We start from the raw sequence: 18087 nt of genomic DNA, 5'->3' as shown, positions 1-18087 counted from the left end.
ACCGCATGGGACTCCTCCCGCAGTGGCCTGGTTCCACAAGGTTGGGACGTCCAGCGCAGGTGCCTTGATCCCATGAAAGGCCCACCACTTTCCAAACAAGTGCCTGATTGGCACTAAATTCGATGACCCTTCCGTAGAAGAGGCGACGCAGGGATCTCAGGTGTCTCTGGACATCGAGACCCCCGCTGCCAGGATAAAATTCCCCTAAAGTGTGACAGGAAGGAACAGAGCATACAAACGTAACAGTGCACCAGCAAATAGGATCAGAGGAGGGAAAATGGTAAAAGACAAAATTAAAGGCTCTTTATCTGAATGTACCCAGCATCCATAACAAGATAGATGAATTGATGGAGGCAGAGGGTGATGGTCGAGGGTTTTTTTTGCGAGTGGAAGCCTGTGACCAGTGGTGTACAGCAGGGATCAGTGCTGGGCCCCTTGCTGTTCGTAGTGTACATTAATGATTTAGATGTGAATATAGGAGGTATGATCAGTAAGTTCGCAGATGACACGAAAATTGGCGGTGTTGTAAATAGTGAGGAGGAAAGCCTTAGATTACAGGACGATATAGATGGGCTGGTAAGATGGGCAGAGCAGTGGCAAATGGAATTTAATCCTGAGAAGTGCGAGATGATGCATTTTGTGAAGACGAACAAGGCAAGGGAATATACAATGGATGGTAGAACCCTCGGAAGTACAGAGGGTCAGAGGGATCTTGGTGTACCTGTCCGTAGATCACTGAAGGCAGCAGCACAGGTCGATAAGGTGGTTAGGAAGGCATATGGGATACTTGCCTTTATTAGCCGAGGCACAGAATATAAGAACAGGGAGGTTATGATGGAGCTGCATAAAACTCAAGGCCACAGCTAGAGTACTGTGTACAGTTCTGGGCACCACACTATAGGAAGGATATGATTACCCTGGAGAGGGTGCAGAGGAGATTCACCAGGATGTTGCCTGGGCTGGAGCATTTCAGCTATGAAGAGAGACTGAAAAGGCGAGGGTTGTTTTCCTTAGATTAGAGAAGGCTGAGGGGAAATATGATTGAGGGGCATTGATAGGTGAGATAGGAAGAAACCTTTTTCTTTAGTGGAGGTGTCAATAACCAGGGGGCATAGATTTAAGGTAAGGGGCAGGAGGTTTGGAGGGGATTTGAGGAAAACTCTTTTCACTCAGAGGGTGGTTGGAATCTGGAACACACTTCCTGAAGGGGTGGTAGAGGCCAGTACCCTCACAATATTTAAGAAGTATTTAGATGAGCAATTGAAACACCATAGCATACAAGGTTACAGGCCAAGTGCTGGAAAATGGGATTAGAATAGACAGGTGCTTGATGGCCAGCATGGAGTCGATGGGCCTGTTTTTGTGCTGTATAACTCTATGACAAATAGGAATAAATGGTATGATCTGACAGCCATTACAGAGACATGGTTGCAGGGTGATCAAGGCTGGGAACTGAATATCCAGGGTACTTGACATTTTGTGAGGATAGGAAGAAAGGAAAATATAATTTCATCATCTGGGACACTGCTTCAAGCTTTTTACCGCACATTGCAAATAGCTTGTTTAAAAAAAGCAGACGGACCAGCTGAAAACATGGTTGCACATTTGCATTCTGAGAAGACAAGGAATAGCTGAGAGACAGCCGAATAGAGAGAACATGGGAGTGTTCACTGATTCAATTAGTGAGATGGGTTTTATCAATACTGGTGTTCAACATCCTTCGACTGTGTAAGAGCCAGAACTCCACCCTTCACAGTGTGTGTCTGGAAAGCTTTGAAATCCAACAACCCTCCAAGAAGTGGCTGTTTCAAATAAAGAGATGGTCACATGACCTAGCTGCTGGCCAGACTGGAGTTTTTGAATTGTGCCACACCGAAAGGTACAGATGGCAATTGGACTGGCAGAAGAAAAGTCTCTCTCTCCAGCAAAGTCCCAGGGAACCCACGGTGGCAGGATAAACTTCAAGGCTACAGACAAAACCCCTCTTTAGCTTTCTGGTACCAGAGTATGAAGCCTGGAATTGTGCATCTGGCCCCAGCGAAGACTCCAAGACCATCCCCTCAATCAAGCACACCACCGCAAGGACACTAAGAACTGTACCTGTATTCCATTTATTACAACCTCTGCTTCAACCACCACCAACCCCCCAATTCTTTCTTCCCCTCTGTATCGATTTGTGTGTGCGTGCCTCTCGTATGTATGCGGGTGTGGCTGCATCGCATATTTTAGTAATTTTAACTGGGTAGAGTGATAAGGCTAATAAACTTACATCTTTCTTGTTTAAACTTAAGAAAACCTGTCTGATTGGTTCATTTGCAATTGTAATTAGAGTGCAGTGAGCAAGGGCTCACTGAGGTGGTAAGCTAAAATAGAACATAGAACATTAGAACATAGAACATTACAGCGCAGTACAGGCCCTTCAGCCCTCGATGTTGCGCCGACCTGTGAAACCATCTGACCTACACTATTCCATTTTCATCCATATGTCTATCCAATGACCACTTAAATGCCCTTAAAGTTGGCGAGTCTACTACTGTTGCAGGCAGGGCGTTCCACGCCCCTACTACTCTGATTAAAGAAACTACCTCTGACATCTGTCCTATATCTATCACCCCTCAACTTAAAGCTATGTCCCCTCGTGTTTGCCATCACCATCCGAGGAAAAAGGCTCTCACTATCCACCCTGTCCAACCCTCTGATTATCTTATATGTCTCTATTAAGTCACCTCTTCTCCTCCTTCTCTCTAACGAAAACAACCTCAAGTCCCTCAGCCTTTCCTCGCAAGACCTTCCCTCCATACCAGGCAACATCCTAGTAAATCTCCTCTGCACCTTTTCCAAAGCTTCCACATCCTTCCTATAATGCGCTAACCAGAACTGCACGCAATACTCCAGGTGCGGCCGCACCAGAGTTCTGTACAGCTGCAGCATGACCTCGTGGCTCCTAAACTCGATCTCCCTACTAATAAAAGCTAACACACCATATGCCTTCTTAACAGCTCTATTAACCTGGGTGGCAACTTTCAGGGATTTATGTACCTGGACACCAAGATCTCTCTGCTCATCTACACTACCAAGAATCTTCCCATTAGCCCAGTATTCTGCAATACTGTTACTCCTTCCGAAGTGAATCATCTCACACTTTTCCGCATTAAACTCCATTTGCCATCTCTCAGCCCAGCTCTGCAGCCTATCTATGTCCCTCTGTAACCTACAACATCCTTCGGCACTATCCACAACTCCACCGACCTTCGTGTCATCCGCAAATTTATTAACCCACCCTTCTACACCCTCATCCAGGTCATTTATAAAAATGACAAACAGCAGTGGCCCCAAAACAGATCCTTGCGGTACACCACTAGTAACTAAACTCCAGGATGAACATTTACCATCAACCACCACCCTCTGTCTTCTTTCAGCTAGCCAATTTCTGATCCAAAGCACTAATTCACCTTCAATCCCATACTTCTGTATTTTCTGCAATGGCCTACCGTGGGGAACTTTATCAAACGCCTTACTGAAATCCATATAGACCACATCCACGGCTTTACCCTCATCCACCTGTTTGGTCACCTTGTCAAAAAACTCAATAAGGTTTGTGAGGCACGACCTATCCTTGACAAAACCGTGCTGACTATCTCTAATGAACTTATTCTTTTCAAGATGATTATAAATCCTATCTCTTATAACCTTTTCCAACATTTTACCCACAACCGAAGTAAGGCTCACAGGTCTATAATTACCAGGGCTGTCTCTACTCCCCTTCTTGAACAAGAGGACAACATTTGCTATCCTCCAGTCTTCCGGCACTATTCCTGTCGACAATGACGACATAAAGATCAAGGACAAAGGCTCTGCAATCTCCTCCCTGGCTTCCCAGAGAATCCTAGGATAAATCCCATCTGGCCCAGGGGACTTATCTATTTTCACACTTTCCAAAATTGCTAACACCTCCTCCTTGTGAACCTCAATCCCATCTAGCCTAGTAGTCTGTATCTCAGTATTCTCCTCGACAACATTTTCTTTCTCCACTGTAAATACTGACGAAAAATATTCATTTAACACTTCCCCTATATCCTCCGATTCCACACACAACTTCCCACTACTATCCTTGATTGGCCCTAACCTATCTCTAGTCATTCTTTTATTCCTGATATACCTATAGAAAGCCTTAGGGTTTTCTTTGATCCTATCCGCCAATGACTTCTCGTGTCCTCTCCTTGCTCTTCCTATCTCTCCCTTTAGATCCTTCCTGGCTCGCTTGTAACTCTCAAGCGCCCTAACTGAGCCTTCACGTCTCATCCGAACATAAGCCGCCTTCTTCCTCTTGACAAGCTCTTCAACATCTTTAGTAAACCACGGCTCCCTCGCTCGACAACTTCCTCCCTGCCTGACAGGTACATACTTATCAAGGACATGCAGTAGCTGCTCCTTGAATAAGCTCCACATTTCGATTGTGCCCATCCCCTGCAGTTTCCTTCCCCATCCTACGCATCCTAAATCTTGCCTAATCGCATCATAATTTCCTTTCCCCCAGCTATAATTCTTGCCCTGCTGTATATGCCTGTCCCTGCCCATCGCTAAGGTAAACCTAACCGAATTGTGATCACTATCACCAAAGTGCTCACCAACATCTCAATCACCAACATCTCAGTTCCGAAGAAGGGTCACTGACCCGAAACGTTAACTCTGCTTCTCTTTCCACAGATGCTGCCAGACCTGCTGAGTGAATCCAGCATTTCTTGTTTTTGTCTCAATCTAACATCTGGCCGGGTTCATTACCCAGTACCAAATCCAATGTGGCATCGCCCCTGGTTGGCCTGTCCATATACTGTGTCAGAAAATCCTCCTGCACACACTGGACAAAAACTGACCCATCTAAAGTACTCGAACTATAGTATTTCCAGTCAATATTTGGACAGTTAAAGTCCCCCATAACCACTACCCTGTTACTCTCGCTCCTGTCAAGAATCATCTTTGCTATCCTTTCCTCTGCATCTCTGGAACTATTTGGAGGTCTATAGAAAACTCCCAACAGGGTGACCTCTCCTCTCATGTTTCTAACCTCAGCCCAGACTACCTCAGTAGACGAGTCCTCAAACGTCCTTTCTGCCGCTGTAATACTTTCCTTGATTAACAATGCCACACCCCCCCCACTGTGTTTAAAAAGATAAACCCTGTTGCAGCCAAACTAGGAGAGTGACAAGAGGGCAGCCTGAGACTCCTTCCTCACCTGGTCGTAACAAGTAGGTAAAGAAAACTTTGGTCCTTTAGAGGATGGGACTGGGGAAATAATAATGGGGAACAATGAAATGGCTGAGACTTTAAACAACTATTTTGTATCTATTTTCAAGATAGAAGATACTAAAAGGATCCCAATAATAGTAGAAAATCAGGGGGAAAAAGGAAGGGATAAACTTGAAATAATCACTATCACGAGAGAAAAAGTACGAGGCAAACTAATGGGACGAGTGGCAGAGGTTTTTGTTTCATCGTTAGCCATGGGTGAGGACCCAGAAGACTGGAGGAAAGCTAATATTGTGCCTTGATTTAAGAAGGGCAGCAGGGATAAGCCAGGGAACTACAGGCCTTACATCAGTGGTGGGAAAGTTATTGGAAGGGATTCTGAGAGACAGGATTTATATGCATTTGGAAAGGCAAGGTCTGTTTAGGGATAGTCAGCATGGCTTTGTGCGTGCGAAATCATGTCTCACGAATTTGATTGAGTTTTTTGAGGCGGTGACCAAGAGGATTGACGAGGGCAGGGCTGTGGACGTTGTCTATATGGACTTTAGCAAGGCCTTTGACAATGTCCCGTATGGTAGGCTGGTCCAGACGGTTCGAACACATGGGATCCAGGGTGAGCTAGCCAATTGGATACAAAATTGGCTTGGTGATAGGAGGCAGAGGGTGGTACTGGAGGGTTGTTTTTCAGATTGGAGGCCAGTGACCAGCGGTGTGCCTCAGGGATCGGTGCTGGGCCCTCTGTTGTTTGTCATATATATTAATGACTTGGATGTAGGGGGCATGATTAGTAAGGTTACAGATGACAGCAAAATTGGTGGTATAGTGGACAGTGAAGAAGGTTGTCTAAGGTTACAACAGGATATAGATCAACTGGGAAAGTGGGCAAGAGATTGGCAAATGGAATTTAATGCAGACAGGTGTGAAGTGATGCATTTTGGGAAGTTAAACCAGGGCAGGACATATACAGTGAATGGCAGGGCCCTGGGGAGTGCTGTTGAGCAGAGAGACCTTGGGGTGCAAGTACATAGTTCCCTGAAAGTGGCAACACAGGTAGACAGGGTAGTAAAGAAGGCGTATGGCATGCTTGCCTTCATCCGCCAAGGCACTGAGTACAAGAGATGCGATGTCATGTTACAGTTGTACATAACGTTGGTTAGGCCGCATTTGGAGTACTGTGTGTAGTTCTGGTCGCCGCACTACAGGAAAGATGTGATTAAGCGAGAGAGGGTGCAGAAAAGATTCACAAGGATGTTGCCTGGTTTATAGGGCTTGAGTTATAAAGAGAGATTGGAAAGGCTGGGTCTGTTTTCCCTGGAGCGAAGGAGGCTGAGAGGGGACATGATAGAGGTATAAAAATTTATGAGAGGCATAGATAGGGTAGATAGCCAGAGTCTGTTTCCCATGGTAGGAGTGACTAAAACTAGAGGGCATAGATTTAAGGTGAGAGGGAGGAGGTTTAAAGGGGATCAAAGGGGTACATTTTTCACACAAAGAATAGTGGGTATCTGGAATGAGCTGCCAGAGGAGGTGGTGGAGGCAGGAACAGTAGCGACATTTAAGAGGCATCTGGACAGGTACTTGAACAAGCAAGGCACAGAGGGATATGGAGTTAATGCAGGCAGGTGGGATTAGTATAGATCGGCATTATGTTCGGCATGGGCGTGGTGGGCCGAAGGGCCTGTTTCTATGCCATACGATTCTATGACTCTATGATTCTATAATGGCTGACAAGTCCCCTGGACCTGATGGCTTGCTGCCTGGGATCTTAAAAGAATTGGCTGCAGAGATAGTGAATGCATTGTTTGTAATCTTCCAAAATTCCTCAGATTCTGGAAATCCTAGTGGATTGGAAAACTCCAAATGTGATACCTCTATTCAAGAAAGATGGGAGACAGAAAGCAGGAAACTAATGGGGGGAATGTAATGGCCCACCGGGGGATGGGCTAGGAGGCAGGGGGGCCCATAGAATTGCGACAGAAGGCAGGAGGGGGCGGGGGGGGAAGGGCCCGTTGCCTTCCCATTGCACTGCAATTAAGTTGGAGATGGGAAAGGCCAAAGGCAGCCTTCCAGCCCAGAAGCCAATTGAGGCCTTTAAGTGACCAATCACTAGCCACTTAAGGGCCTCTTCCCGCCAGCACTGGAATTACATCAGTGGCGTGGGGGGAGCCTCCACCACGTGGGGAGCTCACCCAGTAAAACAAGGTCACCTACCTGCGGGTGGGGCAAGGGGGTGGCCTCCACCATGGGGCATCTGTGGCACATAGAGGGCCCCCAGAAGAAAAGGCTGCCCCTCCGCAACCTCCCCCACCCTCAAAGACCACTCTCCCCCACCCTCTCACTGAGGCCTGCCGGACTGGCCCCACCCACCCCACCACACTCACCTGGGGTCTGGCGCTCCAGCAATGGGCCTAGTCCCAGATCTGGTGTGATACTGGCAGTGGGCACCAGTGCTGGTGGAGCTCCTGGCCCTCTGATTGGCTGGCAGGTCTTGGAGGCATGATCCCCATTCCTAAAGGATATTCTCAAGGGTGAGGTAGACAGATTTTTGAACTACAGGTGAATCAAGGGTTATGAAGTACAGGCAGGCAAGTGGAGCTGAGGCCAAGATCAGATCAGCCATGATCTTACTGAATGGTGGAGCAGGCTCAAGGGGCCATATGGCCTACTCCTGCTTCTATTTCTTATGTTATGTTCTTATCTTATGTTAACTGAATAGAGAATATGGATTGTACCTTTTGAGGTGGAATTTGAGATATCTCAGGATCGTGCGGCTTGGCACAAATGTACAACTCATACAGGTAAGTAGTTGCCAATTGCGCAAGCTGCACTCACTCCCTGGCTGAGGCACTTTGTTTGTCTGTTTGACAAGCTGGCAGTAGAGTTCATCCCGTAGAGGTCGCAGATCTTGCCCAGTCTGCAGAATGCCTTGTATGATGGGAATCGGATCAGAGACAGACTCCATCTGGTGTAAAGAATTGAAGAGCTTGATGGCTTCATCCTGTAGATTTGTGTAGCCTTTTTCTTTCAACACTAGAAAGAAAAACATGGAACAGAAAGGTAGGGTTAATTTTTGTAGAAGCCAATATAGGTAACAGATGTTGGAGACATTAGCCACAAATATAATTGTACAGGGAGGTATACTGGCTCTACACTAATGTCATGGTCCGAGGCCATCGGGAGAGTTTCTTAGGTTTGTGCCCAGTTGCACTGGACAATATAGACGGACTGGATATTGGAGAATTGAATGGATCAGTAAACACACCTATTAAGGAATCTCCTCAATTTTCTTGGTGTTAATATAAATAGAATATCACGGGTGGTGTGGCAACAATTAATTATTAGGGTTAGTTGGTGGCTGCAGTGCCACACCAGAGCTAAAAATTGTAAAGTCATCCCCCCCTTAGTGTAATTTGAATTATATGTACCTTAAAGTAAACTCTGGGTGAGAGAAATATACACTAGCACCTATGTAATTTTCAGGATTCCACCTCCCATACCAATAAGCTACTGAACAATAAACATGGGTAAAAATAAACTTCAAAAACCCATGTCATATCAAAGGGAAGAGTACAACTGCATTCAGCACACTGATGAGCAAATCAAATTAAAGGTCACTTGGAGACTTGGGCGGAGAAATGGCAGATGGAGTTTAATCTGGACAAATGTGAGGTAATGCGTTTTGGAAGGTCTAATACAGGTGGGAAGTATACAGTAAATGGCACAACCCTTAGGAGTATTGACAGGCAGAGAGATCTGGGCGTACAGGTCCACAGGTCACTGAAAGTGGCAACGCAGGTGGATAAGGTAGTCAAGGCATATGGCATGCTTGCCTTCATCGGTCGGGGCATAGAGTATAAAAATTGGCAAGTCATGTTGCAGCTGTACAGAACCTTAGTTAGGCCACACTTAGAATATTGAGTGCAATTCTGGTCGCCACACTACCAGAAGGACGTGGAGGCTTTGGAGCGGGTACAGAGGAGGTTTACCAGGATGTTGCCTGGTCTGGAGGGCATTAGCTATGAGGAGAGGTTGGAAAAACTCTGATTGTTTTCACTGGAACAACGGAGGTGGAGGGGTGACATGATAGAGGTTTACAAAGTTATGAGCCGCATGGACAGAGTGGATAGTCAGAAGCTTTTTCCCAGGGTGGAAGAGTCAGTTACTAGGGGACATAGGTTTAAGGTGCGAGGGGCAAAGTTTAGAGGGGATGTGCGAGGCAAGTTCTTGAGACAGAGGGTGGTGAGTGCCTGGAACTTGCTGCCAGGGAAGGTGGTGGAAGCAGATACGATAGCGACGTTTAAGAGACATCTTGACAAATATATGAATAGGAAGGGAATAGAGGGATATGGGCCCCGGAAGTGCAGAAGGTGGTAGTTTCGGCAGGCATCAAGATCGGCGCAAGCTTGGAGGGCCGTACTGTGCTGTACTGTTCTTTTTTCTTGTTTTGTTCTTTGAAGCATTTGGGACATTTTGCTATATTAAAGATGCTATACCGAATGAAAATTGTTGTGAGCTTTATAATACAATAAAGTTACCCTACTCACAATTTAAATTGATGTCTCCATATGGCAGTGGAAGAAGTGGGGAGTGCAGAGGGTGATATGTATAACGTAGAATTGGGTTCCTTTTGTAGATTTGTTCCACAACTTCGATATTCAGGCAATTTTCCTAATGTACAGAATGCAGACAAATTAAATGTCTTTCTCCAGTTATCAAAAATATACCAGATGACTCGTACTATGTTTTCTCTTATACTATTATTACAGAACCTTGCTTGACAGTAATGTGGTTCAGAGATGCAATACTACAGGATGGGAGCACTATCTCCGAACTGTGCTCCTATCCAGGAAGGTTTCCTGCTGAAAATGCAGAATCACTGAAATTGTTCTAACAGTTCTTGCAATGTTTTGAGCAATGAAAAATTAAAAGACAAATTCACATTTAACATTTTGAATTCCTTTATGATGAGGGATGGAAGTTACGCTACAGTTGCACAAACCTTTGGTTAGACCGCATCTGGAGTAATGCATTCAGTTCTGGTCACCGCAACTCAGAAAGGCTTTATAAAGGCCTTGGAGAGGGTGCAGCATAGATTAACCAAAATATCTGGGCTAAAAGGATTAAATTATGAGGGCTGGTTGTACAGACTAGCTTTGGATTTTCCCACAGATTAAAAAGTGATCTGACAGAGGTGTTAAAAATGATTGAAGCATTTGTAGGGTAGATGCCCCTCTGGTGAGGGGCATCCAGAACCATAAAATTGAGGTAGGCTGTTCAGGGAAATGCTACTAAGCATTGTAATTCTTCACCCTCACTGCCCACAAAATCTCATCCCAAAAATATGTTTTGGCAATTGGCAATTTAAAGACTGAGATCGATAGATTTTGGTTAGGTAAGAGAGTTAAGAGATACGGGAATCAAGGCCGGGATTTTATCTGGGCTATGGGGGTCTCAGCCACCTGCAAAGGTGCCAGTGAGAGCCCCACATTGCCTCCTCTGCGGAAGGCCTGCCACATTACATGCCAATTAGGCACTTAAGTGGGCAGGAGCAACACAAAAGTCCGAGTGCATCAAGCCTGTGTCCTCAGTACCTCTATGGCAGCGAGGCCTGGACAACGTATGTCAGCCAAGAGCGACGTCTCAATTCATTCCATCTTCGCTGCCTCCGGAGAATACTTGGCATCAGGTGGCAGGACCGTATCTCCAACACAGAAATCCTCGAGGCGGCCAACATCCCCAGCTTATACACACTACTGAGTCAGCGGCGCTTGAGATGGCTTGGCTATGTGAGCCGCATGGAAGATGGCAGGATCCCCAAAGACACATTGTAAAGCGAGCTCGCCACTGGTATCAGACCCATCGGCCGTCCATGTCTCCACTTTAAAGACGTCTGCAAACGCGACATGAAATCCTGTGACATTGATCCCAAGTTGTGGGAGTCAGTTGCCAGCGTTCGCCAGAGCTGGCGGACAGCCATAAAGAGGGGGCTAAAATGTGGCAAGTCGAAGAGACTTAGCAGTTGGCAGGAAAAAAGACAGAGGCGCAAGGGAAGAGCCAACTGTGTAACAGCCCCGACAATCAAACTTTTCTGCAGCACCTGTGGAAGAGCCTGTCACTCTAGAATTGGCCTTTATAGCCACTCCAGGCGCTGCTCCACACACCACTGACCACCTCCAGGCGCTTACCCATTGTCTCTCGAGATAAGGAGGCCAAAGAAAAGTGGGCCTTCCCTGGGATCAAGGACTCCAGCAACGGAAGGCCCGCCTGCTGAGAGCTGCCAGCTAACCAGAGGCCTGCAGCTTTTTTCCAGAGCAGCACCGCCACAGAGACAGTGGCTGCTGCCGGTACTGGACTCACCAATATTGTGGATTGCCAAGGGACACAGGACACAGGTGAGTCAGGGCGGGAGGGGTTTTGCAAGGTGGGGGTCACAGGGGAGAGAGGCGTGGGGGGGTCAGCAGCAAGGGCCCACCCCTTTCCGATGCTGGTCACTCAATCAGGCCCTAGGTGCCTTTTAACGAGCACCCCCACCCCCCGGAGTCAGCAAGCAACCCGCACTGTTTTGCTTGGCGTGCTCCCCTTGCAGCGACAGGCCCGCTTGTCACAGGGATAATATTGGTGGAGGTGGGCTGAGGCCCTTAATTTGTCATTAATTGCCCACATAAGGGCCTCAATTGGTGGCATGGGGGGCAGACTATTTTCAGGCCTTCCCGCCCAGGACTTAATTTGGGTGGAGATGGGAAGGTGGCAGGGTCCCCCCTCCAGCACAATGTTGCCTGATTAAATGCTCTCCCCGCCTCCAAATCCACTGCGAGCGAGAGCAGACAATTTCTCCCAGGACGTGTAAATGGAGTTAAGATAGAGGTCAACATAGACTTAATTGAATGACAGACTAGCCTCGAAAGGCCTAATGCCTTATCCATGTTCTTCCGTAGGTAGTAAGTAGCTGTGCCTTGCAATCCAGAAATTGCAAAGTTCAAACCCTAGTCTATACAGAGTTGGTTAATGTCCGCCAAGACAGTAAAAGTACACTTGGCATTCATCGGGTTGTTGCTCCTGTGTAGTATCTGGTGATCCATGCTGGAAACCATGCACATGTGAAAGTTGTGTGCAAACTCGATTTGGTTCAATTATGATTCCAGCCACCACTAAAAAAAATTGGCATTTAAATGACGACTCACCACTAGGGTGAGGCACCAGTGGGGAAAAAGCATTCTCAAAACATAGCCAGCCATATGGGAAAACAGCACTAGGATCATAAAGCCAGTACAGAGGGGAAACTGCACAATGAAAACACACACAGCCCAATGGGGAAAAGGCATTATAGGAACACAACCAACCCATACCAGAAACAGCACGAGGAAAACATACCCAGCCCAGTGGGGAAATGGCACGATGAAGCCACACCCAGTCCAGACAGAAAACAGTACGATGGAAACATACTCAGTCCCCGGATGGGAAACTGCACTATGGAATATACCACATTCCAAAGGAGAAACAACACTATGAAAACACACACACTCCAGAGGGAAAACAGGAATATGAAAACATACCACATTCCAGAGGGTAACAGTACTATGGAAACATACCCAGCCCAGAGGGGAAACAACACCATGAAAACACACTCAGCCCAGATGGGAAACAGCACTTTAGAAGATACCCCATTCCAAAGGGGAAACTGCACTATGAAAACACACCCAGTCCAGAGGGGAAGAAGCACTATGAAAACATACTCCATCCACTAAGAAATTACGACAGTGAAAAAGTGAAGAAGGATACCCAAAAATCAACGACAATCGTATCATCATGTAATTGAATGGGGTATATTACTTATTGCTTGAATTAGCAAATAGATAGTAATGGGGGAAACAACTTTCAGTCAACATTAGTTCCCAGAGGAAATACACTTAATTTTATTGGCAATATATTTAAGCACATAAAATGTCAGAACTCAAAATTATACATACTAATTTCTGTAACTTTTGCTTAGTTTCAATTCCATAATATATAGTATAATATTTATGATACTCCCTATAGTAAGACAGCGTAAATTGCACACATTTATATATTGTTACGTTGAGTGATTTTTCAGCTGTTTCTTTACCTTGATGTCCTGAATAAGTTGCTGTGTGGGTGTATCAATGGGTGCTTTGGTGTCAATAACATTTTGGATGGCATTTGCCCACCTTGTCGCCTCATTCAGCAACTTTGTATAAAGATGATAGCAATGTTTACGACCATATATGGTGACATTCCAATAACCTGTCAAACAACAACAACAAATAAATGATATTAAAGATATAATCGGACATGTACAGCAGCAAAACAGAGATGTAACGAACTGGGGTTTTATTCAGATCACATAGAAGCAATTCATGTGAGGAAATACCTATTCCTCAAGTGTTTTGGACATGAGTAAGTTTGAACGAACTTGATACCAAAAGCACTGTAATTTGCTAGAATTCATCATGAATTTCTGTGTAAGCCAGGTGTCAAACATATTTTATGTGATTTGATATCCTTGAACCTGGGATGTCCACATTTGGCAAAAAAGTTATTTGGACATACTGGGGTAAAAATTATGAAGCAGTACCCAACAATGCTGAGACATTGGGAGAAATGTTTTTCTGATCCACCCATTGGGAAAATGGCAGGATTGGGTTCAATGCTAATATTACATCCTGCCAGAGTTTTGAAGTCAACAAAGTAACGCTGGTGGTGGTGTAAATCTGGCATTACGCCTGATCCCTTGGATTCACCTCTGGGCAAATGAGGTTAAAATTACCCCCACTGTGATACATTTAAAATACTGCTGTGCCTACGATGATTTAGACTCTGATTAATCGTAAATACGCAATTATTTTACTGTAAACAATAATGCAGAACCTTGTGATGTTGTTAATTATGTTATCATACATGTAATTTAAGATGTCGCAAGACATGGATTCAACCACAGTACTTAATATACCACAACTCTAAAAATATAAATTTAATTAAAATCTGCATACTAAAATAATCTATTAAATTCACAATAGAAATGACTGGGACAATAGTTGCCTACCAGTTTCTTTGAAAATCTTTTCATCAGGCTGCACAACAGAGCAGAGACTATTCACTACCAGGGTTCCCAGCTTGACCATATTCCTTTCAGAGTTCTTGTAGTAGTCTAGTGAGTTATAGGTCAGTACAAACCAACGCTTCTTCAACTTCAAGGAATTGGATTTCCCACCATTTTTTACTTCTTTATGCAGCCATCCTTTCCAAATACAGAAAAACTGTTTTATACTTTCACAGAATGAGATACGAAGTACAGTTCATTAGAACATAGAACATTACAGCGCAGTACAGGCCCTTCAGCCCTCGATGTTGCGCCGACCTGTGAAACCATCTGACCTACACTATTCCATTTTGAAGGAAAAGAAAATCAATAAAGGCAGAGGTGACCAATAATCATCCTCTAACTTGTAAGATTCTCCAACACGTAATTCACTAAAAGTGGAATATTCCAATGATTACAACTGCTTTCAAAGATTGCAAGTACATGGCCAAACATTACTTTCATTATTGTCATGCAGGCCCCCATCTGCCAAGAATGTGGCACATATATTTCGCCACATAGACATGAAATTTTAAAATTATTGTTGGGAAGAAACAAAAAGCCCCTGGCTGGAAAGACTTTTTAAAAAATATACTAACAGACAGTGTTTGCCCCAATACACAAACAAACATGGTCAGACCAGTTTAGTCGCATGACTAACTGACTGTAGGAGTTTTTTGAATTTGAACTTGCCATAGAGTTTTAAACTGGCAGAAAGCTCCTGACTCCTGGATTGAGAACATCGCTCTCCTGTCTGCTTCCATCTCTTTCTCAGGGAACTGAAGACTCACTGAAGACACATGAACCCCAAGAGAGAAAAGTCTCCTCCAGTGAACAAGGTTTAAGAAGAATATTGGGCCCCAACGAAAAGCAAGATCGACCTACAATCAAGGACTCTGCAGTGAGCTCGAAGCACAGTAACAAACCCCCTTCACAGAATGCCTCAAACCGTTTCACTTTATTTTTCTTCTGCTCTTTTCTGTCTCTATTTGCATGTGCGTATCGCGTGTGCATGCTAGCGTGGGGCACGGCGTGTCTCCATAGGCAATAACCGAATTAGAGTTAATAAATTTCACTTTTCTTCTTTAAAGCTAAGGAAGCCTGTTTGTGCTCATTTCTTTGCCTTATAATTGGAAAGCAGTGAACAAGGATTCACCAAGGGGGAGCTAAAACACAGTGTGTTTAAAACATAAACCCTGTTACAATAAGACCAGGTGAAGGCTGAGAAAGACCCCTAGACATCTTTCTCTCCTGGTTGTTAGAGAAATTTGGGTGCTGGTGTTTGGAATTTTACCCACAGACAAACAAGAGCAATTGAAAGTGTGAAGCCAAATTGTTCCCAATTAATAAAGAGCACGATTAATACAGGTTTTCTTGTGGTTGTTTGTGATTGAATACTAACATGTCTGCAACTGAAACTAGTAGCTCTCCAAACCAGGGTGAGGTAACTTGGGACAAGTTAAAAGTATGGAGGAGTTGAGGAAAGTGGCTGAGCAGTGTGGGATCACTGTACGTGGCAAGGCTAGGAAGTCTGAACTCCTAAGGCTAGTGGCCAACCATTTTTCCCTTGAATTAGAAGACGCAGAATCAGGGTTAGAAGCAGAATCAGACAGCATACTGTTAGCAAAGATACAACTGGAACAGAGGAAACTTGAATTCGAAGAAAGAGAAAAAGAGAGACAGAGGCAGGAGAGGGAGAGAGAGCCTTCCAGATGGAATGCGAAGAAAAACAAAGACAGGAGAAAGAAAGAGAGAGGCAGGAGAGAAAGAAGCTTCCAGAAAGAATGTGAAGAAAGAGAGTTGAAGCAGCTTCAGTTAACTAGGGGGCAACAGAGTAACCCTAGTGAAAGCATGGCCAATATGGAGGAGCATAATTCAGGGTTGGGTACAAAATTGCGAAAACTCACCCAACTAGTTCCAAAATTCAATGAGAAAGATGTGAAGAGTTTTTTGTGTCTTTTGAGAAACTGGCAAGGCAGCTGAGACTTGGTCTCTTAATACAATGCAAGCTAACTGGAAAAGCCCATGAGGTTTATGCCTTGTTGCCAGTTCATCAAATTATGAACTGACCAAAAATGCCATCCTTGGGTACCCGAAGTCTACTGCCAAAAGTTTAGAACCCTCAAAAAGCAAGCCAATCAAACTTATCTGGAGTTTGAAAGTAAGTAGCTGGCTTTTGACCTGGCTGAGGGCTTTAAAAATACAGCTCAGCTATGAGAGTGTCAGAGACGTAATTCTGTTAGAGGAATTTAAAAACTCTCTCCCATTCCCAATAAAGACCCACGTAGAGGAGCAGCGGTTTCAGGGAGCCCGGCAAGCAGCCCTTCTGGCCGATGAGTTTGCTTTGATTTATGTCAGTTTCCCAGGGGAGAACCTTTCCTAATGACCCCCACAAATCGGAAAAGGACAAAGGGTGTTAAGGTGATCTCCGCCCAGGCAGTCCTGGGAGAGAAAGGAAAGCAGGAGACACAGGGCCCTCCTCCAGCCAAATAGAAGTTGCTGTGAGCAAGAGTGAGTCCCAGAGACCTGTGTGCTTCCATTGCAATAAGGCAGGGCATTTAAAGGCTGACTGCTGGAAACCAAAGGGAAAACCGGTGGGGTTAATCAGGGCATGTGACTTCGAGGATGTGACTAGTAGAGTTGATGAGGAGGATCCAGTGGATGCAGTTTATTTGGACTTTCAGAAAGCTTTCGACAAAGTCCCACACATCAGAGATTAGCATGTAAAATTAAAGCGCATGGGTTTGGGGGTAGTGTATTGCAATGGATAGAATATTGGTTGGCAGACAGGAAACAAACAGCAGGGATAAATGGGTCTTGTTCCGAATGGCAGGCTAGTGGGGTACCACAGGGATCGGTGCTATTCACAATATATATTAATGATTTAGATGAGGGAACTAAATGTAATATCTCCAGATTTGCAGATGACACAAAGCTGGGTGGGAGGGCGAGCTGTGAGGAGGATGCAGAGAGGCTTCAGGGTGATTTGGACAAGTTAAGTGAGTGGGCAAATGCATGGCAGATGCAGTATAATGCGGATAAATGTGAGGTTATCCACTTTGGTAGCAAAAACAGGAAAGCAGATTATCTGAACGGCTATAAACTGAGAGAGGGGAATATGCAGCGAGACCTGAATGTTCTCGTACACCAGTCGCTGAAGCTAAGCATGTAGGTGCAACAGGTGGTAAAAAAGGCAAATTGTATGCTGGCCTTCATAGCGAGAGGATTCGAGTACAGGAACAGGATGTCTTGCTGCAATTATACAGGGCCTTGGTGAGGCCACACCTAGAATATTGTGTGCAGTTTTGGTCTCCTTATCTGAGGAAGGATGTTCTTGCTATAGAGGGAGTGCAGCAAAGGTTTGCCACACTGATTCCTGGGATGGCGGGACTGACGTATGAAGAGAGATTGAGTCCGTTAGGATGATATTTGCTTGGGTTGAGAAGAGTGAGGAACCTATAAAATTCTAACAGGACTTGACAGGGTAGATGCAGGAGGGATGTTCCCGATTGTGGGGGAGTCCAGAACCAGGGGTCATAGTCTAAGAATACAGGGTAAACCTTTCAGGACTGAGATGAGGAGAAATTTCTTCACCCAGAGAGCAGTGAGCCTGTGGAATTCGCTACCACAGAAAGCAGCTGAGGCCAAAACATTGTATGTTTTCAAAAAGGAGTTAGATATAGCTCGAGTCTAAAGGGATCAAAGGGTTTGGGGTGAAAGCGGGAACAGGTTACTGAGTTGGA

At 45.1% G+C, this 18087-nt stretch overlaps 1 protein-coding gene across 1 annotated transcript in view; it reads right to left on the bottom strand.

Annotated features, from left to right (window-relative positions):
• The window catches only part of myo10 (myosin X), a 613607-nt gene that overhangs the window by 56452 nt on the left and 539068 nt on the right, over positions 1 to 18087 (bottom strand). Inside the window, exons 32-35 of the mRNA XM_068058429.1 lie at positions 14309 to 14503; positions 13352 to 13509; positions 9792 to 9915; positions 7980 to 8277 (exon numbers count right to left, since the gene is read on the bottom strand). Coding sequence (XP_067914530.1) covers positions 7980 to 8277; positions 9792 to 9915; positions 13352 to 13509; positions 14309 to 14503 — 775 coding nt within the window. The remainder of the gene's footprint in view (positions 1 to 7979; positions 8278 to 9791; positions 9916 to 13351; positions 13510 to 14308; positions 14504 to 18087) is intronic.

Source organism: Heterodontus francisci, chromosome 2, assembly GCF_036365525.1.
Source record: "Heterodontus francisci isolate sHetFra1 chromosome 2, sHetFra1.hap1, whole genome shotgun sequence".
Lineage (NCBI taxonomy): Eukaryota > Metazoa > Chordata > Chondrichthyes > Heterodontiformes > Heterodontidae > Heterodontus > Heterodontus francisci.
This window is presented reverse-complemented; position numbering and strand designations above follow the sequence as displayed.